This window comes from Lissotriton helveticus, chromosome 10 (genome assembly GCF_964261635.1).
Source record: "Lissotriton helveticus chromosome 10, aLisHel1.1, whole genome shotgun sequence".
Lineage (NCBI taxonomy): Eukaryota > Metazoa > Chordata > Amphibia > Caudata > Salamandridae > Lissotriton > Lissotriton helveticus.
In genome coordinates, this window is record NC_136071.1 from 669,887,387 (window position 1) to 669,913,434 (window position 26,048).

Genomic DNA, 26,048 nt, shown 5'->3' on the forward strand with positions numbered 1-26,048 from the left:
ATATGCCGGCTCTCACAGAAACCACTTGGACGCAGTCCCAATCCGTGCTAATGAAGCAAACAATAATTAACTTGATTCTTAATTAGGCATTGTGAATGGGAAGCATGTTTGCCCTGCTTTCCTGCCAGTGGAACGGTGCCTTGTAATTACTTGTTTAGTACCAAGCACAGCAGCTTTTACTGGAGTGTACATACCATGCGTAGCCCCTGGCAGACCTTTTAAATTAGAGTAGCATTGCAGTTTCATCAGCTGTTTTAAATCATAACATATTATCACGTCCTAGGAAACCACAGATTGGTTAGAGTATTGTGACCATACATTTAGGAGGGTTTTGCATTTTGCTTAATAAAAATCTGGCAGAAAACTCAAAATTAGCCCGTTGAAATCATCAAATTTCTTAAATCTCTGTACAAAATGTTAGGTTTGTTTTATGTTAAGTTCCAACATCCTGTGTCCCTACAGATCTAATGGTTCCAGGCTTTCCCAGCCACCACCTTCTGTGCTTTCAGTTTAATAGTCGCATTAATGAGTTACTATTTGACATTTATGTCATAATCATCTTTGATATATGTGCATGGTGGCCCCCACAAGCTTTCCGCTTGACGTTTTGATGGCTATCCATAGCAATTATTTTTTAATATTTTGATGATACTGAATGATCTCTCCGAATTTTGCAGTACAGGTTCTGGGTTGCTTTTTGGGAGAAAGTTATCAAGGACTCGTTAAATTATAGTTTTTTTATTGATTAAATGATTATTTAGCAAGTGTAAGCAAAAGAATTTGCATGAAAATGTTTTGGTTGCATTTGTTAAACTCTTAGGAGATTCTTCCTTTCCTTGTTTTGTCCATTGCTTACCTTTTCCTTTCTCAGCAAGTTTTTTTCTTCGTTTTTTTTCCTCCAGATCAATAACATAAGCAATACTGTGGATCAGTTAATAGAGAAGGTCCCGGCGATATGCATGTACAGGAGGACCAACAGGGGCGTAGCTTTGGGTGTGGGAGAGTTGGGGTGCTAATAAATGTATTTTCTGGTAAATACTTGGGTACAGCCCTTTTCAGTTGGGTTTGGTGAGGTGTCTGTCAGATTTCACCAAGACTTTTTACATACACTCAGACAAAAATGCATGCACACTCTCTCCATCGCTCGGTTTTGACACTCTTCAAAAACATAGGTCATTTTTATAAAAAATATTGTGATTTCTCTCTTAGTACCGCTACCAATCCGCACTCTCCCTTTTCACTGCCACTTAAACCCCTCTAATGCGCCCTACTATATAATGTATTTTAACTTTATATATTGTTATAAAAAGCTGAAGCTCACCCACCCCAATCGTACTGGCCAAGCTTCGCACCTGAGGACCAAATGGGTAAAGGTAACCTGGTTTAATTTTGTATTTGTTTTATTGAAGCAAAAGCTTAGCTCGGGAGCAATGAAGCATTTTACAAAGTAATTAGGATGAAAGATGACTTGGTTGAAAAACAAGTTTATTTTTGCTCATGTAAAAGGATGGGGTATTTCTGTTGATGGGTGATTCGGTGAAGCTGGGCACCCTACCACTGCCACTACCACTGCTGGAAGAGGATGTTGGGGGAGTGAGCCAGTTGTCTGGACCAATGTTATTCCAGTTACCCAGAGCACTGAGGTAGAAGGTCTCACTTCCGGTTTTGTGGTTTTTAGCGTTTCAAAATCTCCTGCCTGGCGATCTCTCGTCTTAAATTTTTTCACATTTTTGGTTAGGTTTCCTAGTATGCTGAGTGTTGCTGCTTTATTATTTATGGTTGAAGCTTGTAAGAGATAGTTAGAGGGGCTTTCAGGTTTGAAGTGATATGCTTTATTAGTTGTATAATGAGTCCGACAGCCATTCAGGAGGACAGTGTGAAGTCTGAGATGCTAATGAGAAGGACTTTGCTGTCACGAAGAAGGGAGAAGGCTAGGGCTTGAATCGCTATTCTTAAGTTTAATTTGTAGCAAGTTATGTTATGTTATGTAAGCCCAACTTGTATAGCGCAACAGCTGCTCAGCAAAGAGGCGTCCCGGCGCTGACTACAGGCAGACTGAAAAACTAAAGCCTAAACCGAAGGGAAGAGATGAGTTTTTATAGCCTTAGTAAACGTCAGGTAGGTCTCCAGACTGCGAATATGGAGGGGAAGGGAATTCCAGAGCTTGGCCGCTAGACAGCGGAAAGATCGTCCCCTGGCACATAGGCGTTTTACCCGTGGGACAAGAGCCAGGCATTACCCCATAGAGTGCAGGTGGCGCGTGAGTGTGTATGGTACCAAAACGTTGGTCAGAATACAGGGGGAATAGAGTTTCAAGACTTTGAAGGCCAGGCAGAGAGCTTTAAATTCTATGCCCTTGGCCACAGGCAGCCAGTGTAATCGCCGGATTACACCCGACAGGGGGCGCCTTCTCGGGAGTCCAAGAAGAACTCTGGCAGCCGCAGTTTGGACCCTTTGTAAGCGCATGACCTCTACTTTATTCGCCCCCAAAAAAAGCGAATTGGCATAGTCAAGCCTTGACAATATGGCCACCTGGACAATCCATTGTCTGGTGGGCGGATCAAAATAACCCAGAAGGGGTTTCAATCCCCGTAGTAGACCAAAACACGTGCCTGCTATTTTCTTGGTGTGGTCCTGAAAACTGAGGGTTGAATCCCTCTATACCCCATGGTTTTTAAACACCGACTTAGGGGTGGGTGTGCCTTTTAATTCAGATGCATAGGCACATTTATGTTATTTCAGTTTTTAAGGAAACTAAGATCTTCTTACTCAAATGATTACTCATTATATTTTACACCCAAACAATTCGTTTTTGGTTAAGTAGATGAGGTCAGATGTAATATGAAATGGTCTCCTGAAATTGATCTTATAAAGTCAACAAGAAGTGTAATTTTACCCACAGGACAAGTCATCTTTTTCTGTTGCAAGATGCTTAAGTCAAATATTCTTATAATACACTGTGTACATTGCAGGGTGAAAGGCAGATACAGAGTGGGACAAGAGCCAGTAACAAGGAATTCAGTCTTCACAATAACAGGGCACAGTTTGATGGGAAAACAAGCAAAACTTGATGCTTTTCATAATGTCCTATTGCACATGTGCACCCATTACAAAGCAGCCAATGATACCCCTGTCTTATTTACCATTTTCATAGCATTTATCTGTATTTGATTTCTAAATCTTGAATATTGTATTACTGGAGACCGTGGCTATATTGGCGAGAGTCTCATGCAGAGAATATGATTGGTCATAATTCAAATCTTTATTTTGAGCAAAATCCTCACCGAATACCTTGGTGTGCCTCAATAAAAACCTGCAAAAACTGTGCCTTAGGGAATGAGTACCTCAGTGGATATAATTCCAAAGGCCACATGATGTCACCTTCGTTAAAGGCATCACACTCAAAAACGTGATTTTCTATAATCTCATAAATATAAACATCACATGCAGCGGCATAACAAACGCCCCCACAGCCCCCGCGGTGCGGGGTGCCCCACTCTCTTCAGTAGATGAAGGGGGGGCCCCTCAGCTCTTCTGAGAGCTGTGAGAGAGGCTTGCGCTGAAGCAAACCTCTCTCCCTCTAAAGCAGGTGCAGGCTGTCTGCAGCCTGCTCGAAGCCCCTCCCCTGACTAAAGAGAAACAAAGTAACAAGTTGCAATGTTTCTCTTCAGTCAGAGCGCGGGAGGCCCGGAAAGAGGATGGGGTGGGAGCCCCAGAGAGCAGGAGGCAGCACAGAACACTGCTCGGGACCCTGACAAGGGTGGGAGTGGGAGTGGGGCCCCCCAGAGAGAGCATGGAGGTGGAAGGCCGAGGGGAGAAGGGTGCAAGGTAGAGGGGAGAAGGGTGCAAGGGGTAGGGGAGAAGGGTGCAAGGCAGAGGGGAGAAGGGCACAAGGCAGAGAGGAGAAGAGTACAAGGTAGAGAGGAGATGGGTGCAAGGCAGAGAGGAGATGGGTGCAAGGCGGAGGGAGAAGGGTGCAAGGTAGAGAGGAGAAGGGTGCAAGGCAGAGAGGAGAAGGGTGCAAGGCGGAGGGGAGAACGGTGCAAGGCAGAGGGGAGAAGGGTGCAAGGTAGAGAGGAGCAGGGTCCAAGGCAGAGGGGAGAAGGGTGCAAGGCAGAGAGGAGAAGGGTGCAAGGCGAAGGGAGAAGGGTGCAAGGTAGAGGAGAGAAGGGTGCAAGGTAGAGAGGAGAAGGGTGCAAGGCAGAGGGGAGAAGCGTACAAGGTAGAGAGGAGAAGGGTTCAAGGCGGAGGGGAGAAGGGTGCAAGGCGGAGGGGAGAAGGGTACAAGGCGGAGAGGAGAAGGGTGCAAGGCAGAGAGGAGATGGGTGCAAGGCAGAGAGGAGATGGGTGCAAGGCAGAGAAGAGAAGGGTGCAAGATGGAGGGAGAAGGGTGCAAGGTAGAGAGGAGAAGGGTGCAAGGTAGAGAGGAGAAGGATGCAAGGCAGAGGGGAGAAGGGTGCAACGGGAAGGGGAGAAAGGTGCAAGGCAGAGGGGAGAAGGGTGCAAGGCAGAGGGGAGAAGGGTGCAAGGCAGAAAGGAGAAGGGTGCAAGGCAGAAGGGAGAAGGGTGCAAGGCAGAGGGGAGAAGGGTGCAAGGCAGAGGGGAGAATGGTGCAAGACAGAGGGGAGAATGGTGCAAGGTAGAAAAGGGTGCAAGGCGGAGGGGGAGAAGGGTGTGAGGGGGAGAAGGGTGCAAGGGGGAGGGCGAGAAGGGTGCAAGGCAGAGGGGAGATGGGTGCAAGGGGGATGGTGATGAAGTTAAAAATGTGCCCCCCCCTGGAAACATTTCTGCGGACGCCCATGACAACGCACACTACTTTGTGAGAGAGAGTGAGAGCGAGTGGAGAGAGACAGTGGAGAGAGAGAGTAGAGAGAGAGAGAGTAGAGAGAGAGAGAGTAGAGAGAGAGGGTGGAGAGAGAGAGTGGAGAGAGAGAGACAGTGGAGAGAGAGTGGAGAGAGAGTGGAGAGAGATAGTGGAGGGAGACAGTGGAGAGAGAATGGAGAGAGAGAAAGTGGAGAGAGATAGAGTAGACAGAGAATGGAGAGAGAGAGAGTGGAGAGAGAGTGGAAAGAGAGTGGAGAGAGAGTGGAGAGAGAGTAGAGAGAGTGGAGAGACAGTGGAGAGAGACAGTGGAGAGAGAGAGAGAGTGGGGAGAGAGTGGAGATAGACAGTGGAGAGAGAGAGAGAGTGGAGAGAGTGTGGAGAGACAGTGGAGAGAGTGAGCGAGAGAGAGTGGAGAGAGAGAGTGGGGAGAGAGAGTGGAGAGAGAGAGTGGAGAGAGAGAGTGGAGAGAGAGAGTGGAGAGATTGGATAGATTGCTGAGAGAGAGAGAGTGGAGAGAGAGTAGAGAGAGAGAGAAGAGGGAGGGAGTGGAGAGAGAGTGGAGAGAGAGTGGAGAGAGGGTGGAGAGAGAGAGTGGAGAGAGAGTGGAGAGAGAGAGGATAGAGAGAGAGAGTGGAGAGAGAGAGAGAGTGGAGAGAGAGAGTGGAGAGAGTGGGGAGAGAGTGGAGAGTGGAGAGAGAGTGGAGAGAGTGGAGAGAGTGGAGAGGGAGTGGAGAGAGAGTGAGGAGAGAGAGGAGAGAGAGAGAGGAGAGAGAGAGGAGAGAGAGAGAGGAGAGAGAGTGGAGAGAGAGAGTGGAGAGAGAGAGAGAGTGGAGAGAGAGTGGAGACAGAGGAGAGAGAGAGGAGAAAGAGAGGAGAGAGAGAGTGGAGAGAGAGAGAGAGTGGAGAGGAGAGTGGAGAGAGAGAGTGGAGAGAGAGAGAGAGGAGAGAGAGTGGAGAGAGAGAGAGTGGAGAGAGAGTGGAGAGAGAGGAGAGAGAGTGAAGAGAGAGTGAAGAGAGAGAGAGAGTGGAGCGAGAGAGAGTGGAGAGAGAGTAGAGAGAGAGAAAGTGGAGAGGGAGACAGTGGAGAGACAGTGGAGAGAGAGTGGGGAGAGAGACAGTGGAGATAGAGTGGACAGAGTTGAGATAGAGAATGGAGAGATAGAGTGGGGAGAGAGTAGAGACTGACTGACTCAGAGACTGAATACTGACTGACCGAGAGACTGACTGGCTGAGAAACTGACTGAGAGAGAGAGAGAGACTGACTGAGAGAGAGAGACTGACAGACTGACAGAAAGAGAGAGATAGAGAGACTGACAGAGAGAGAGAGACCAACTGACTGACAGACTGACAGAGAGAGAGAGAGAGAGACTGACAGACTGACTGACTGACAGACTGAGAGAGACTGACTGACTGACTGAGAGAGACTGAATGACAGAGAGAGAGAGACTGACTGACTGAGAGAGAGACTGACTCACTGAAAGAGAAAGAGAGAGAGAGAGAGAGAGAGAGAGAGAGAGCGACTGTGATGGAATTGGGGTCACAGTGTGTATGAAGCTATGCAATGCCTCTTAGATTCCTATTGTCTACTAATAAAAATGTATTATCAAAATGTGCTCTTTGTAGTTACATCTGCTTTTGAAATACTGCATTGTCTAATGTTTTAAAATGGAAACGAGAAGGAGCAGTGGATGCACTTTTGCCAAAACTGAACGATGAGTGGGCCCGACGTTGTATATCATGACAGGAGTCTGCATCAGGAAACCCACCTAAACTTGGGTAAACTTCCCCGGCCTACTGATGGCAGGGACCCTGTAATGAATGGACCACCACCTATGATAGATAGCCTGCTGGCAGACTAAGCCTAACCTTTGACTCCACCATCCAGTGTTACTTATAACAGCTGGATTGGTGAGAGTGGCATAACAATAGCCCCGCATCCCCTGCAGTATGGCGGGTCGCTGGCCTGAGAGCTCTAGACTGGCACGGAAGATGGGAGGGGGGCCCCCTCCATGTATTTTGCAGGGGGCCCCCTCAAGTTTCGTTACGCCACTGATCACATCATGTCACTTCCTGTAATGTCTTGATTGGGGCAAAGGTTGTTTAATGTCACTTCCCAATGCCTGGCACTTTGGTCAATCATCAATGAACTCTTCGAATATCACAGAGAACTCCTTGCATAGAATAAGGCAGATGTACAGTTAAGGTTTTGAATGGGTAATTTAAGTCTTTGTGGCATTAGAAGGGGGGGGCAGAGCAATGTTGAAAATGCTTGCTTTCGACAGGTAATTTTGGTTGTATAGGATAGGATTATCCTTTTTTGATGGTTTCTGGAAGCGCGTTTGCTGAAGGACATCTCTGACAACACCCAAGCTCAGTAAGAACTGAACCATTGTCTGCGTCAGCCTTCCAAACAAATTGAACTCTGTATTAATTTTGAAAAATAAAGTAGCATAACCTCTATTCTGGTTAAAGCACTCCCAGCATGACACATGATTCGTGTCTGTTAGTTTGGAAGGCTTTTTTGAGCAGACTGTCTTTCCGTGTATTGTATGTTTCATGTCCATAAACGATGGTCTTCTTGACACCCAGATGACTTACTTTCTTGTTTCTTCCCAACTTTTGTGCCTATCTCTTCTGCTAATCCACAGGGGGGATTGATTGTTACAGTCACCTTATGCTCAGCTGCTCGTAACTCCATCGTTTAATTATTTCATGAGCAGAGCAGTAAGAGCAAAGCCTGAGACAAACAATCCATATCCTCTGAGCCACGAGAGAATAAGGAAGTGATTTCTTTTAGTAACCACAACAAATGCATCCTGAAGTCACTTAGCCGCCCCTCTAGGCGAAACACTCTTTTCATTTTCACTAAGAGGCATATGTGGTATGAACATTTCAAGGTGAAACTAACAGCTTCCTCCCTATACCCCCTCAATCACCTTCATCTATTGAAAAACGTGCACCTTAGACTATGGTGAAATGCTTTCCTTTTAAAATACGTTGTTACATCTAAACAACTGGTGTCAATTAGCAAATATTTAAATCCTAAAAAATGCACAATCACGTGTCAAATTGACAAGACACTTACCGGATTCAAAGTGGGTCACATGAAGGTTAAGTATGTACCGCAACTGCTAAGTACCCCAAATCCGTATTTTCCTATGAAAATGAGGAATTCCTTGCAGAATTTACTATTTACTGCTTTCTGCACAACAGGCCCCCTGCATCGGAATTTACTGCATCTTTTCACAGAGTAAAACATGCCAAAACTCAACAGGGGGAAATAACAGCGGTGCCATGTTTCCAATACAATTTGCAGTTCAGATCCCTGTGGAAACAAGGGTTTGCACTTACAATTGGGATCTGGGAGCTTCATCGGTCATAACCTATTATCTTATTAGCAGCCCTTAGGGCCAGATTATGAACCCTCCAGTGTTAGGGTATTTATTGAATCCGTTAAATAATCATATCACAAATATTGTTATTTATTGAATGCGACAAATAACACCATTTACGATTTACAGCAATAAAAGTGGAGCAAAACGTAAATCTTGATGTGTACTGCACCAAAATCTACATGTCCTTGCATTTCGAGGGCCTTTTTCTACCTCTGGTAAATACCAGGAGATCTTACGTGCCATAATGTATTTACGTCTGGAAAAATGTAGGGGGCACTGTTTTCCAGTACACTCCTAATTGTGATTGGCGCGACAACAGGAGGCATTGCACATATGCAGTTAACCTCATAGTCACTCTCAATCAAGCCATTAGTTTTATTTATTCGACATCTGTTGCACCAATGTTTGTCTCTTTCATGAAAAATGGGATATATTTTATTCCTTGTAATTGAACCGTTTGAATCCCACATATGTTTTAGGCATGTATTGTGGGCGACACACTCTCAATCCTGTCCGCCCGAAAAACAGAAAAGACTTCTTGTGTTAGTAAGTGATGAGTTCATAGTAAAACTATTTAAAGCAAGCCTTGTGCTTGTTGCAATAGAGCAGACATAGAAACTCAACATTTCGCCAGCACCGTTGCAGTGTATTTTCAGCAAAAATTGCCTGAACTTTTGGCATCCTATTCGAGTTCCGTCTTTTTTTACCAGGTTTGTTGAAACTGCACATTCACTTTAATGCCACGGAAAATTAATAAGCAATAGATCCCCTGTGATACTATTTAAATGTAAAAAATTAGGCAGTAACACTGTTATCTTTCTATTATGTCAGTAGTCATGATGGGCCACTTTCAGGAGCACAGCTTTTGTGGGTAGTCATTAAGGTGAACAAACCCGAAATCGTTAAAGAGGGAAAACAACAGGTTGTCGGTAAAGTAACACACACACTGGCACTGTTAAATCTAGTAATACAGTCCAGCTATGATTACCTGAACACAATAGCTACCACTAGGCACAGATATTACGTGTCAATCGGTTCCATATCTCAATTCCAACATGGCTGATGTTTGAGGTCCCACTCCTGCTCCAATGGCCTAATGAACCAGGCACGCGCCTCAACTCATCTCAGAAGATACGAAGCCTGGAATCTGGTTAACCGAAGAGCAATTCATCACACAGCAGGGTTCAGAGGCCATGAAGAGAAGTCACTTTCTCATCCTTGTATTCTGGTGAGAGCTTGCATTCCTTCAGATGAATTACTGCACTGAACTGATAAAGGCCCTGGTCTTGTTAATACTGCATTGGGGGCTTACAGCTTAGTCTGTGCCTGGGCTACCCAAGTAAGAGATTTAAACACTGCATCAATAGAGGAAATCAGAAGACAGGATCCTGGCAGTCCAATAAATCTACTGGTTTGGTTTTAAAAAACTCCTGAGCATTGTTTATCCAGTGTTGAAGGAAAACCCCCAGAATATCTGAGGAAGTTAGTTCTGAAATGTATACTCAGGTCCAACTTAACATCCAGCAATACTAAAGGTTCAGTCCAGGATAAATAAGGCATAAAATAATGGAAGGCAGCATAAAAGAGTGCCAGGACCTCAGCTCTTGTACATGCGGATTTCTCTTATAAGGAACGCCCCTACACTTGAATCCTTCCAGAAAGTGCTGAAGATGGACCTATCCAAGGAGGTATTTGACACCCTTCTCACTAATTCATAGACCGCAGCATATCAAGAGGTTACAAAACCCCATAAAGTATACAGCAACTATGAAAATCACATTGACCAGTGTCAGAGGTTAGATGATAAATTGAACTTCTGCTACAAGAGAGGTCAACTATGCACGATGCCGTTTGGATATCCTAGTGCCATGAGCTGTAGGAAAGAGAAGATGATGACTCCTTGCTAGAAATAAGTCTCTTGTTGGCAGAGGTAAGCCAAATATGCACCCAAAAATAAACTGTGATCATTCCAAGATGGTTGCGCTCATGGCCCATTCAGTTACTTCCTGTTCCCCTCTGACAACAGGCTAGCGGTCGATGTGCACCACCTCTGACCCAGGCCCCGCCCACCGCAGGGATCCGATGAGTATAACAGTGCCTTCCCGGCGCTGCTGGTTACCACCCGGTTCCGGCGGCAGGGGTAGGCCGTTCAGTGCAGTGCCGCTGATTTGAGGTGAGTGCTGTTGCTTCTAACGAATGTCGGCAAATTGTTCCTCTTGAATTTCATAGATACGCCACTGGTGTGTTGCAGTGGCTGACACAGCAGCTTTCTATAGTTCTGGAAGCATGCTGGCTTTACTACATTAATTTTTGTCCATTTGGCTACATTTTGGCGCAGTGGCAGGTGCCCGCAGCACTCGCCCTACAAGCCACATCGCTATTGTGAGGGGGCGGGACGGCGTAACTAGGGGGAGAAGTCACCTCTGTGCTTATGACTAACGGGACCATGCATTGATGTTTGCATTACTGCTGTCTAGGCATCTCAGAACTGTTCCGGGGTCTCTGATATCCACCCGTGACGGGCGCATGACCTATGGGGGACACCTATGAATATTTGATGTCACTCTAACAACCTCAATGATGCTTTCCTTTAGGGCACTGCACCTAGAGGTGTCCCAGCCCCACCGGACACTGTTGAGGCCTGGCTATTAGAGCCTGATGGTGAGTCTAACTGTCCTCTGCGAGCTATTGCTTTTTGCTTAGATAAGCAACTATTCTATATAATTCATGTGTAAGACATCACATGTGCAACCTGTCACTTGATCACGCGTGCATACATTTTGGGTCACTACTTTTGGTTTTACTTAGAGAGAGCTACATGGTTATAAAGTATACTTGACCAAATATGTCCATTTTAATTCATGCTTTCATTTTTCTTTTAGATCTCCCGCAACACTTTTAACGTGGTAGGTAGGTTGGTTCACAAGTACCACGATGTGTAAATAGTTTACACATGATCCTGATGAATTGCGGTCTGATCCTTAGGACGTTTAAGGCAAGAAACATGTTGAACACATTAGAATAGAGCGCTAGGGTCTTGAAACATTAAATTCACATAAGTTGCCACTCTTTCCCTTTTTTAATCAGGTGGGGGCAATCTTATTAAAATTAGTTAGTTTAGGACTGCCCAACCTGTTTTAGCTTACACTTACACTACACCACATCTACACTTTCCTAGGCCCTAGTTCCGAAGGGAGAATCTCCCCACCCTATTTCTTGATATGGGACTACATTATCCTACATGTACCTCTCTCTACTATAATCCCTGCTGACCCAAACTGGAACTGCATACCATTTTTTGTTCGATTTACCTGGTCATGTATGCTGGACCTTACCAAAAGCCCTTTTGAGTCCCTCTTTTGATTAACAGTTGTCCAGTCAACACTATTTAGAATGCAGACCCATATGTACCATGGTTAAAGTCCAAATGGAGTGGATGGGAAATTTACCTATGTCACACATCTGCCAATAACTAACCTCGTAAGTCACCTTTAAGTTGAAAGCAGGTAAAAAAGGAAAGGGTCCCTGTATTATTCTTGTTTGGTTTGCTTGAAGAGATGGGTCTCTAAAGGTTTCCTGTAAGCAAAAGGGATAGGAGTGTTGAAAAAGTTCTTATTCGGGTCACTAAGAAGTTCTAATGTTTTGGTGCATGAACTCCAAATCTTTAAACTATGTCACTTCTAAATCTGAATACAAGGCGGAGAGAAGGAGGTTATTAGATGAGCTGATGTTGCTGTTGATGCTGTTGCATGCAGGGAGTCATACAGAATACCAATAATGAATTACTATATCAAGATAGAGAACTGGCACATTGTTGCTCATGCTTTTTGGGTATTAATGGAGCTTTTCACAGTTGGTATAGGAATTTCTTCTACTGAAGGTAGAAATGAGTATGCAATAATTTGTCAAACAAGTATTTAGGAAGGTTAGTGTAAAAAGCATGACACAGCCTAACTTCATATTTAATAGCTAGCCAATTATGTCTCTGTTGAGGTCCAGGACAACACATGAGAGGATGCCTTTGAACAACCTTAGTCGGAGAAAGATATATTATTCACCACACTGACCTGTGTGTTTATATTGAGCATGTGGTCCTATCGGACACACACAGGCAGTTTGACAAACTGCACCTTTTAGTGTGTGAAGTAGTACTCTAGTAGTGCTACAACTTGCAGTTCACTTACCTACAACCAAACATCTCTGCCTATCCTATTTATTTAAGGCACACATCTCTGCCATGTTTTGGAAGAGATTCCCATAAATATAGATATATGATTTTGTAGTCAATGTGGAAGAGACTGGAGGAGGGTTGGGAAAATGGGGAATAGTTATTAAAAATGGGTCGGGTTCATGGACATTTTTAAGCCTGGTTTTGGTAGGGACATGCCAATTCAAAACACCCACCCACATTCCAGCCACTGCTAATGCAACACATATATTTATTTTATTTTATTTGGGAAGTTTTATATATTGTGAAGGGTATCAGAGCATTAAAAAAAAGAAGACAGTCATCCATAAAAGGGAAAAATGCAAGAAGGAATAAGTAAGCAGCATTACAGAATACAGTATAACAATCGGCATGGCTGAATCAAGCACCAAATTCCCAGAGGTGTCCTCAGGTAAATAGTCATGCTGAGTGACTGCAAGGCTACTGTTGAAGGAATCTGTTTAACAGGAGCATTGTTACTTCTTTTTTGAAGGAGGTAATTGAGGGATTTGACCGGGTTTCAGAAAGCATTGCCTTCCATATTCTTGGGGCTAGACCAGAGAAGTAGTGGTTGAAAGTTTTCTTTTTGTTGATCTTCTGTCATTTCAACAGCAGGGAGTTAGCGTTTTTAAGGACTGACTACCATGAGACAGTGCAAGTTTTTTTTGGCATGGGAGTGTTATGGTGAAGGGCCTTGCGTGTCATGCAGGCTAGGTTCAGATGGATCCTTGCTTCAAATGGGAGCCTTTTTAGTTATTTTAGGTCTGGTGTAATGTGGTCTAATTTGTTTGATCCTGTGATGAGCCTAGCATCTCAGTTCAATTTGGCCCTTAACGGCACCAGTCTTGCTTTGTGTATGCCTGTGAAAGTAGCACTCCCGTAATCTAATCAGGAGAAGGTTAGGGATTGGACTGCTAACTGAAAGCCATCAGATGGCATGAAGTGTTTAATTTTCTTTACTGTGTTCAAGTGGTAATTGGTTCCCCTGGTGGTTTCACTGATATGATCGAGCTTATTTAGGTATATATCCAAAGTTATACCTTGTGATGTAGTAGAGCCAATAAAGAATGGGGGCACAATTGAGAGCTGTAAGTTGTTTAAGCCATTTTTCTATGGGGGGAAGAGATTGTGGGGGGCGATCAAGTGGATTTCTGTTTTGACTGTGTTGAGCATAAGGTGATTACGGGTTCCTTATTATTGGGTCTTCAGTAAGGTGCAGTTGAGAGTTTTGATATCTTCAAATCAGGCAATCTTCAAGTACAATTGTGTATCATCAGCATATATGTGGTACTGGATGTTTTAATGCTTAGAATTTCGGTAAACAGGTTCCATGAACAAGATGAATAACCTAGGTGAGAGCGCAGATCCTTGAAGCACTCCAGTTGGAACCCGAGAATTGTCAGAAAGGTTTAATTGACTGACTATTTGAGCTCTGTTATGTAGGAATGAGGCAAAACTGTTTAGAACAGGACCACACAGCCCCATCCTATTCTCCAGAAGGTTATTCATGTTGTTTGAGCATATTGGGCGCACAGGAGAGGTCAAGTGGAATAAGCAGGCAAGGTTTGTTCTGATCAAGCAATCTCTGGGCATCATCTATGATATGTGTTAGAGCAGTTTCAGTGTTGTGTCCCATTGTGAAACTGGAGTGGCAATGGTCTAGGAGATGAAACGCCTCAATGTGTTTGCAGGACTTGCAAGTGCACTCATTTCTCTCGAAACTTTACCAGTGTCAGGATGTTGGAAATAGGACAGAAGTTGTTGAAGTCAGACAGGTCAGCATTTGCTTTTTAGGATTGGAGGTAACCTGTCCTATCTTTAAGCAATTAGGAATCAAGCCATGAGAGAGAGATGCATTGACAATATTAGTCCAAAGTTGGAGAATGGAAGATCTAAGGTCTTTGGAGAGCTTGGTGGGCAGGGGGGTCATTCATTAAAGTGGTTAGAAGGTTTTATTGATGCTATTGTTTTGAGTAGATCGGCTTCATCTGGAAACTTGAAGGCATTCCATGTAGAATTGCTTTTTGTAGTGGAATCGGAACAAGGGAATCTCACCAGGTTCTACACTGGGAAGAGATTGGGCCGGACCTGGCTTAGTGGACGCTGGAAGGCAAGTCACAGTTCTGATTCAATCTTCCTAGTCTTCTCAATAAAGTAGGCTCATCCCTACTTGGCAAGGACCAATTTTCCACAGAAGGATGGTTGCATTTGCAAATTGCTTGTTGTAATACAATTTTCAATAGTTTTCTGGGTCTGTTTTTGGCATTGTCAAGTTTCTTCCTAAAGCGTTCTGCTTTTCAACTTCGGATGTGTTTGTTGTAGGAGCTTCTTGTCGACCTCAAGTGCTTGAGGTGAATTAAGGAGGGAGAGCAGCTCTATGATCTGTCAGCGAGTCTCAAGTGCCACCTTTCCTCATTAAGGTTGCTCTTGAACTAGGTTTTGGAGTGTCTACTGGGTAGTCTTTTAAGCTGCTTCAGAGCAATTGTATAAAGTATATCTGATGTTGATTGGATGAAATGTTCGGTAAGATCATTCACATTTGTCATGTTTGTGGGAGGAGGTTGTTGCTAATAGAAGTTAAACAGTTAGTTGAATATTTGTCAAGCATCTAGACTATTGTCTGAGTTTAAGAAGTTATTCTATCTTCAAATTTTTTAAGAGGAGGAACGAGATTAGGCAATGATCTGACCAATCACAGGGTGATGTGAAATCCAGTTGTATGACATATCCTTTGGAATGATTAGATGGAGGGTGGAAATACTAATGTGCTTTGGGCCATTGCATGACTGAGTAAGGTTGAGGTCCGATAGGAAGGCCTTGAAGTAGTTAAGTATGGGGTCATTTGAGTGAATGTTAAAATCCCCAAGAAAGATCTGGTTGGTGCGTTGGTCTGAGTAGAGATGGACTCCATTACTTATTTGATTAAAGGTTATTTCCTGGGGGATGGTAAATTGTGTGGAGTTTGCACACAATCTTGTCATTGTTCCATTTTGATACAGAAGTAGTCTCAAGAGGGTATTAGAGAAGTGTGTGCATGTTTAGATGTGAGCAAGTGGCGGTAAATGCATGCTATACCACCCCCAACTCTTACAGAGTTATCCAATCTGATATGGTCATACTTGGGTGGAACTAAGATGTCCAGAATGGGTGAGGAGATAACATTGAGTCATAGAAATTCAGATGAAAAATTCCATTCCTCTAGAAAACAATGGTGGCACATAATTAAAATAACAGCCATGAAAATGAATGGTAATTTGTAAACATATAAAAAGCATTTACAATAATGGAACTTTTCATAGTACAGTGAAAATGAAAAGAAAAATGTTTTGGAGGGTGAGTATTTTTTTTAAAATCATTGTTTAAAAATTAAATGAATATATTTAAATTATTCTATTAGTTAATACACATTTAATTTGAAGAGTTAAGGTGAGATATTATTTTAGTGTACTAACTGCAGGTTAATATTAATTACTGTACATTATTTAGCATTTGCATTAAACATTAACATATTTTAAATATTTTTTAAATAATACCTTTATTAAATAAATGTATACTTTCCCAGTGGCTACTTTTCCACCATGGTGGCAGAGATCTCCATGAACAAGTGTGAAGTTACTAGGAGAAATGTTCCACTCGTTATTCTGTTGTCAGAGGCACTGCCTTCTCATTGGAGGTGGTGGAGACATGTAAGTCAACACCTAGATGTAAATCTTCTCTCGGAAATGGTGAATAGCAAAACAAAAGTCTATATTTACATCAAGTTGTAGAAATAGATCTACAAATGATTAACTATACAGGTGTGTATTTACATTTGTGAATCAGCCCCACAATGTTTTTGATTGACTTGACTAATAAACTTGGGTATCCATGTGCAAAACGTTTTGGTAGTCATAAGCGTAAATATGGCAAAGTCACACTCTTTCAGGCACATGCATCAAAGGATTTTGCGATCGCAAACGGTGAAAATCGCAAAAATCGGCCGTTTGCGATCGCAAAATCTGCTTTTGGAATCCATGATGGGTGAAGGCCCTCGCAATTTGAGAATTCGCAAATATTTGCGAATTCTCAAATTGCGATTGCATTTAAGGAATCGCATTTTGCGATTCCTTAAATGCAATCCATGAAACTTTACAAAATTGCAATTTCGCAATTAGGGGGAGCAAACTACCATGAGGTTGAACCTCATGGTAATTTGCAAAAACTTTGAAAAATGCACTTTTGTGCATTTTTCAAAGTTTCATGTTGTGCACACACATGCCCTTAGGGCATGTGTGTGCACAACATATGTGCACAGATTGATTTTAGGGGTGCAACAGGGTGTCCTTTGGACACCCCTGCACCCTTGAAATCTCATTCTAAATTTGCGATTCGCTAATTGCTAATCGCAAATTGAGAATGTCTTCCCATTCAATCCTATGGGCCTCTAGGCCCATAGGAATGAATGGGGAGGTATTCCTTAATTGCGACTCGCAATTTGCGAGTCGCAATTAAGGAATATTAAGAAATCGCATTTTTTTCAGCGATTTCTTGATGCATTGCATTTTGCGATTCCTTAATTGCAATTTCTTATTTTTCGCAATTAAGGAATCGCAAAAAGCAATATTGATGCATGTGCCTGTATGTGAATGCTAAAAGCTATGTTGCAATGCACACACATTACCTTCTGATAATGTTTGCGATGGAGGTCTTCTGTCCCTTGGAGACCTCCATCCATGCATTCACAGGGGTCACAGAATGCCTCCTGTAGATTAATATCTTTAAAGCAGGAGTTTTTTTCACCTCCTGTAAATATGCGTTTCACAGTAGGGCTAATTAGTACCTCAGTCGCATCTCAAAATGAAGCCCTGTTTGAAAACCATTTAGTGTGCACTTGGGGTCAGATTACTAGTTTGGTGGTGTGGTGCCGGGACCGCCCCGCTGCCGCACCACCAAAGCCGTGTTTGGGCCACCGGACCGATTAGGAGTTTCCTCCTGTTTGCAGGGCTTTTTTTTTAACATTCCACAGTGGTGCCCTGAAAATGGGCACCACAGTGGGAACACCAAAAACAGTTCCTGCACGACATGGACTTTTAAGTCTATGCCATGATGGAACTGGGTTTCTTGCATACAGGGGAGCACATGTTGTGCCCGCCTGCATGCATCCCCGTGTCCAAAACATACCTAAAAACCAGGGACACCACCAGGCCCAGTCCTTATGCACCAGAAGAACAATAAGTTGCAGTCCAAGCCACAGGTAAGTAGAATGCTCCAACGGTATTCCTATGCCAAGAGACACAGCAATGCTCACGGGCCCCAACTGTTAAGAACCCAGGCCACCAAAGAGACTCCAATCATACCTGTAAAGCAGCTGTTCAAACCATGCGTGAATCAAGGATCAGATCTCAAACAGTTGAGCAAATACCTCAGCCCCCACACAGATCGTAGAGAGCACAAACTGCCCCCACCTCGTACCGGCCCTGAGAACAATGGCTGCATCATTTTGGAAGAAAAAGACACTTGCATTCACAAAATTCACACCAAAGCTCATTTCATTTTCATTCGAGATTCCAGCACATACATAGGACACCGGGATCCCGCACTAACGTGACCCGCACCTCACACTGCAGTAACTGCGGACAATGCAGAGCGCCCCCTTCCTCGAGAAAGGGGCCTCATGGCCACACCCCAGGCAGGCCGGCAATGGGAAGCAGTAAATAACGACACAGAAAACCCTTCAGTAGGTGCCACTAAAGCAGGGACTTTACCCTCAAGGGTGAACTGCCAACAACACCCCAGAAAAACCCCAGGAAGCCAAACAGCGCCCCCTGCCCCATCAAGCACACCCCAGGCTACCTAAAGGGAAGAACAGGCACAAAAATGAGGATTGCATAGTCCCCCTATAGCAGAGACTTCAAACAAACCCAAATACAACGGTTAATACAGCAGTCAGTCCCAAACCTACCGTAAATAATGAACTGGAGGAAGCAGCTACCTTCAGCAGAGACCTTCACTCGAACCCACAGAAAAAAACAACAGGATGTACTGCTGTGGGTCAGGGGTTATGTGCCACAGGCTGTGGGAGTGGCCTGGAGAGTAGGGATGGGCCAAGGGAGTATTTGCTTGGATTTTCTGTGGGGAGGTGCTATCGCTCATGAGTTAATGATTGTGACGGAGAGGTCTACGACTCGGAGTAATTAATATTACCGGTAAGTAACCAGACATTCTTTCACAACAAAAACAAGCAGGTCAGTGTGGTGACGTAAAAATAGGGAAATCCATCAGTGAAAAAAGGAGTGCTGCAATTGAGTCTGATGGCAACCTCATGACTGTTTATTTTGGGCAAAGGTTTTTACCTTTGCCTATGTATAAATGGTGCTGCCCTGTGATTGCATGACCTCAAATGGTAGCACACAAATGCTAACATGAGTGAATTTGAGGAGTTTTTCACATTTGAGGAATTCACAATTGTTGATGCACATCATGATTTGTATGAGGGTCCTCCCATTTGTGATTTCCCAAATCCCACTGAAAATCAATCAGTAGTTGGCTGCTACCTTTTGTCAGCAGCTTAAGAACAGTTTTTCTCTTCCCTTGAGCAACAATCTGCGTTGAATCACTATGGTTCCATATGCACACAATCTGTACATTGTTTCTCTTATTACATTACACTACTTCCTTTTTTCAGTCATAGTTGCATTGCTAGCAAAAAGCATGGAAGGTGTTTTGATAACTCAAACATCAAAACCAGCAAAAGAATGGGGTCGGATGTTATCAGCAATGCAAACCAGTGTGTCAATAAAGTAGTGCATTTTAGTAGAAAGCATCTGATTGTTAGAAAACTGTTAATATTGTTCTTGTTCAAGTTTTACATGTTGCGTCTAATGTCATGTTTACAGTTAATAAGAGTGTGATTGAGAGATGTGCTGATTCTTGAATACACATGCTGGCTAATATCAGAACAAAAATTACCATGTAGCCTCCTATGGAAATCAAAGATAAATCATTACATGGACCTTTTTCCTAAGGCAGACTCACTTATAATATTCAGCTTGCATTCATGAACTACTGGCACTAAAAGCATTACGCAATGCAACTAAGTCGTATCTATTCTTTCACACTCACTCTGTTGATTGTGTAATACATTCCTCATTGGTAACTAGTAAGGAAAAATGGGTGACTTTTACATTTTTCACGAAAATCACCAGATAGCCCAATTTCTATCATGGCGGTGTGAAATAATTTGGTGTGCTTCATTAGTTCACATTTTTTTCTCATTTTATTTAATCAATTAAATGCCATATCCCTAAAAATAATCAAGGTATCAGACTTAAAATCAGTAAATCACTCAAGAAAACAAATAAAAAAGAATGGATAACAATTCATTCGCTTTAACCACAAACGATAAAATACCAAACCTAAAGCCACACCCCAAAGTTCCATATTTCTAAGCAATACAATAGCCTGGTTAGCTGACACATATTAAAATTTTTAAACAATGGACGTAAAAAAACTCCTATGAGCATGCAGAAGCAATGGAAAGCTGAGCAAGAGACTTAACAATGATAATTTGCTAAACATGGGCGTACCACACCACCCCCCACCCCGAGCCACTCCCAGATCCTTATGTCCTTTGCAATACCATCCCAGGTTGATTCCAACTTTCTATCTTAAAGTCTCATTGTGCATGTGCGCATGACCGCTGCCTTCAATATAAATATAAACAAAAGGTAACCCTGACAATTATTTTGTTCATGCACTAAGCTCCACAATACGTGCCTCAGTTTTAAAATGTGAATCAAGGCATTTGTAGTGATTCTAAGCGCGATCTCTGCATCAAAGTTAATAAACACTGGAAACAAAATAGAATATTGAGGGCAAGAACTTGCAGTGATTCTGAGAGAACTTGCAATGGTCTTTGAGTATCATTGCATACGTTTGCAGACCTTCCGTGATCTAAGTCCATTCATTCTTGACTTTCAGCTGGAAATTTAATTTTATGATTTAGGGACAGAACTACAATGGTTAAAGACATAACACGCAAATAAGTGGGAGAGAGATAGTTCAGAAGTAAAATGAGGAAAAGTAGTACTCACTTAACAAACATTAATAATAAGCAATCAAAATATTACCACATCACCTGCGCACCTCCTCAGAGTCCTGCTGTCATGAGGACTACCAGCAGGGTTGAGTCTTCAACTAATACCTTTTAAAATATGCCAGCTGGTCAAGAGCAAACAGTGCTAGACTTGTGCGACAACCAATTGAAATAAACGGTCCAGTAAATTAAGTGAGTGATCACGGAATTAACTCCTCATTGGATGTGGACGGAAACTGCCACTGCAGATGTTTATTTTGAGAAATACATAGCTGAACTTTTAAGATAATCATCACTTTGATGCACAGGTTGCCAGAAATGGCTACCAAAGGCTATACACTTATTCTTATATTAGTGTTTTTTAATGCTTACCTGTCAAAGCATAGAATAATCTGAGCCCTAATTGAGAGGAAACGCTAAGGGTATTAAAGCTAAATTCTACACAGCGTATATTTAAATATGTATTAAAATATCATGCAAATATATCAGAATATAGATTAGGCTCAGGCATTTTTGTTTTGCATCTAATCTCGTATTACTCTTATTTATTAGGTTTTGTGTTTTTGAGGTCATTTCTTGTGTCCACCTTACTCTTTTTAAGTGTAATTTTTACATTTGGAAGCAGGGTCGACAGAAAAGGTGCAGTTAAATGCCTCCAGCATATTTTTGCAGAAGTAAACTCTATCGAATATATTTCATAGTGACTGCAGTATGTTGTCGAAGGTGACTATACCTTGGTGAATTTATCATGGCTAAGAAGTAAATGTCTTTATACCCCAAAATATGCTCATTCTGCTGTCTTGAGGAAAAGCCCTCTGATGCTTTTTGTCATTCCACATTTGAGCTGGAAGCACCCTCCAACAGAGATCTATTTTGACCCTCACACACATCTAACCGATCTTTAAAAATATAAAAAATCGAGCCGCACATTTACGGTGATGTCTTGCCTATAACAGATTTTTCGTGTAATCTCATAAAAAAATTGCATATGGCTCTGAAGCTGTCAAAACGAATTATGCAAATAGTTCAAATAATGCTTCAAAAGAATGTGCAGAGTCTTCTGGTAGTTTGCCCATTTGACTGGTGAATTTAATTCATGTCAGAAAATACCATTTAGAGAAATAGTCAATGATTGCTGTTAAATACTTTTAAGTATGTCTTTTCTACTGTGAAAGATGTCGTTTCCTAATGTTCTGTGATGTATAATGTTATTTGCTGCACTGTATGTGTAACATATTTGCTCATGCAAACTTTTAAAGTTTCACTAATATTGTCCATGCGTGCATGTGGAAATGGAGGTTAATATGTGCTGATCCTACTGTATTGCACATGTGGTCGACACATGATACTTTTTCATTGAGAATGACTGCACCTATGAGGAATGCCTTGGAATGCATGAACACACTTGTATGTGATCGGCCTTGAAATGGAAAACCAGCACTGTGCACTGGTTTCACACTGCATGCTGACAATATGAACCTGCCTCTTTCGTACATATGATGCAAATAAATATAAAGTGCAATGTTTAATATATCTGTACGTCATTTTATATTTTCTGCCTAGCCTATAGACAATAAAAAAAAAAGGAATATCATACTCAAGTTATTATACATTTTCATTTTGTCAATGTCCATGTCAGTCTTACTAATCATGGCATTATTAGTCAAGACTTGGAATAATTGCATTGGTTAACAGTTTGCTTCCTAACAATACTATATTGTCTGCGTGTCCTACCTGAAAATGTAAATTGATTTCATACAATGTAATGCGGTGCCGTTCAGGCTCGTGTTTGTTGACCTCTCACAAACACTAAGTTGAGCGAACTTCTATAGTCATTGTGTTGGTACATATTGAGTCTTGGGTAACATTCAAAATGTGGCCAACATTGTACAACGCACGTCTAAGTTTTAAATCACTCCTGGTGAAGCAAATTGTGACAATGTTGATGTAGATCAGTTGCAGTTTCTAGCAGACATGAAAAAGGATTGCTTTGTAATGAAAATAATAATATTATTGTTAACATCAGTAAGGACCAGCTCAGAAATATCATTAGTAAATGCAGATTCGTTGAGGCACACAAGAGAACATTCAAAAAGAAAGAAACACACGGTCATGGGGGTTGGAATGAAAAAACCCTAAATGTTAGGCTAGGTAGTGTTTTTGTAATTCTTTGAACTACTTCTGTTACTAACAGTGTTTCTTTTGTTTTCATTTCATTTGTCTAAGGTTGTTGTGAACGCCCTGATTGGGGCGATCCCCTCGATCATGAATGTTCTGCTGGTCTGTCTCATTTTCTGGCTCATTTTTAGCATCATGGGGGTCAATCTGTTTGCGGGAAAGTTTGGAAGATGTGTAAATGCCACAGATGGAAATGACATTCCGTACGAAGAGATCACCAACAAAACCATATGCAACATAACAGGAAATCACTGGAAGAAAGTTAAGGTCAACTTCGATAACGTAGCTGCAGGGTACCTTGCACTTTTGCAGGTGGTAAGTTATAAGGAGTCCACTCTTGCTTTTATTGAACGAAGTCGTGTGTCTAACCAAAGAACTAAATGATAATTGTTCTCTTGTCTCAATTCTTTTTGGAAACACATATTCCGTATCTGACGCACAACACATTGGTTTTCAGTAGTCACTAGTCAAAGGGCCGGGTACATTAGGTTTAGACCTGTTCTAGAGTCACACTTCGATGGTTCTTTTTCGCAGCATGTAAGCATAAAGGGGAGAAAAGTTGTTATGAAATATTCAATAGGTCAGTAACTCCGATAACTCACAGGCTACTAATTAAGGTTAGTTAGTTTATAACAAAGCTAAAAATAACCGAACATAGAGACACCTCAACACGGGAGTATAGAAATACAATGTAATTAGCATGAATCCAAATTGGCGCATCCAGTTCAGATGGTGCAGCGTAAGTAAGGCAATTAATTCAAGAAGTAGGATACAGAAAATCAGGAAGCATGAGTCCAAATTTCCCTGCATCGAGGGTTGATGAGTAAAAATCCTTAAATCTATCCGTACTCTAACTCTAAGTTGACATCCCTATTTAAGAATTTTCAGTGGACAGGAGGAAAAGATGTGAGTGCGTGGAGTCTTCCTAAGAGAATTGTCCACCATCAATGGGTCAAGTAGCGTAAAGCCACTATCGTAAAGAAAGAGCTCGTTCTGAGATGCTCTCCCTTCGAAGGCAAGAAAGAAGTGGCCACTTTCCCTAGTTCCAACAATCAGTTATCCACAGGTTGCCTTCCTGTGATGCATCTTGCATCACACCATCCACTCTGGGTGCAGTTCCAGATGTACTTTTCCACATGTGTTGTCCATTTATCTTCTTCACAACAGTTTGTCATTGGTTCACAGACCTTCTCCCGTGTGAAACTTCCTCTGTCTTCATCAACTCTAACCCCATGTAATTGTAACTTCTTTTCTCCTAGTCTAGCTATCAAAACAAAGACATTACTTTTCCTAAAGAATGTTTCTCCACCTGCAATGGAAACATGAGAAAGAACAGATTCTGTAGTGCACATGAAATTCAACTATTAATCCTGAAGCAAAAGTTTTCAGGAACTTGTATTTCATGCCTATGATTTTAGCTAACATAAGAATGCATCATTTAAGCTTTACGGACTCACATAAACATTAATGTAATCTCAAATAATACATTTACCTACTAATAAGAAATATCAAATGTTAAACATTTTTAATATGCGTGTAATGTCGTTTTCACAACACAAGTTTACATGTTGAAATGTTCTGCTAGTTACATCTCTTTCCTTTGTTAATTCTCCATGACGCTTATCCATGAACAAGAGCATGTCAGATAATGCTTTAACATGTTTCAAAATTCTAACACCTCATGTTCACATAGTTTGCAAAATTATATGTGGATGCGTTCTACACATGATTACAATGCAGTCCAACAAATAAAATGAACTTTTCACTTCATCACTAGTTAAACCAAACTATCACTAGGTAAGAAGGAACCTTGAATCCAAACTTTTCAAGAAAATAATCTGATTGAAGGGCATCAGATAGTGGGTCTCACAGCCTCGACAGGACTGCAACATACTGATACTTAGCTGATCACTGTTTTGTTTCTGCTGTTTTTGTGTAATTTAATACCCAGACGTTATTGTGATATAACAACAAATGCATTACATTTTAATGATCACCAAAGTAGGGGGTGAATGAAATTAAAACTTGTTGGCCTTGCCGCTTTGTGAATTGTTTGTAAAATATTGCAATTGTATTAGTTTTATATAAGCAGGAGAAATCTTTATCATAAAGTAGGTTTTGCTTTTGCAAAACCACCATTCCTGCCCTTCTGTTGGTACACGGGTGAAGCGGGGTAAAGTTGGAAAACTTTGTGAAGTGCAAAGATTTCTATATTGACACATCCTCTTGGAAGAAGTTTAATGTTTTCACTCCCCTACGACTTTTGAGTTTCTCTCAACACTTCCCCGATGAGTCGTCACAGTTATTATATCTTTAATCATGAGTCTGGTACTACAGGTGAGTAATTGAGCATTTCTTGCTGATCTAGATAACTTTCTAAAACATCTTTTTCAAGTGGATGGACAATAAGTGGATTGAATTGAAAAACTACTCCTGATAGCAAGATAGAATTAATGTTCTATACAAGTGATTTTGATAAAATCATCCTTGTCATCTTTCCATTATTTGCATTTTAGCATTAAAAAAGCTCAGCACAGTAGACAGCTGAATTTTCTTCGCCCACTTTAACAACTATGGACCCGCTTACAAATACCTGATTCTAAATCAGTGACTGCACTATGATAAAATTAGCAATGAAAGTCAGAGTAACCATAAAAAGGCCTACATAGTGGCTGTTTCCGCTTCAGATGCATAGTCTTGTTTTCATCAGGAACGGGATTGCAAAATGGCTGGTATGTGCCCATTCAATGATTGCACAAGTGCTTTTTGCTCGTTGTGCAAATTATCTATCTAGCACTATTTAGACACATTTTTTCAAAAGGTCAAGAAATAAAAATTTGCTTTACCTGGAATGCATTTACAATTTCTCATCCTGGCAGGAATTTGCGTCTTACAAACAGGGTTCTCAGGGCTGGCTTTAGGGCCGTGCGACCACAGTGAGTGCTGACCTGGAAGGGGAGCACTAATGGGGGGGGGGGGTTGTGTTTAGTAATAACTTACAGTTTAAAGGCACCTGCCTCAGAGCTCATTGTGCATCCAGCTTTCGGGCAGCAGTAAAAATGTCAAGAAAACTCTTGTGATCATTGTTCCTTGCTAGATAGAGAGGGATCAGAGGTTTGTCTAGAGGCAGTTTGTACTTACTATAAAGTAGCACAGAGGGTTAATATGCCTGCTGCAAAGAACAAATCTGTATTTTATGTCTATAGCCGAGTGGATTAGTAAAGCCAGCCATTACCAGCACTTTAAAACAAATTAAGGGCCAAGTGTATGACCATTTCATTTTGCAATTCGCAAATGTACAACAAAGTCTCAGAAACTGTTTCGATTCCTAATGGCGTCACAAATGATCTGCCTCATCAATATTTATGA

The 26,048-nt window shown here is 41.9% G+C and overlaps 1 protein-coding gene across 2 annotated transcripts in view; it reads left to right on the top strand.

Moving 5' to 3' along the window:
• The window catches only part of LOC144784447 (sodium channel protein type 5 subunit alpha-like), a 1,060,325-nt gene that overhangs the window by 929,039 nt on the left and 105,238 nt on the right, over positions 1-26,048 (top strand). For both annotated transcript variants that reach the window (XM_078663204.1, XM_078663205.1), the window contains exon 22: positions 22,728-22,994. In XM_078663204.1, coding sequence (XP_078519330.1) covers positions 22,728-22,994 — 267 coding nt within the window. The remainder of the gene's footprint in view (positions 1-22,727; positions 22,995-26,048) is intronic.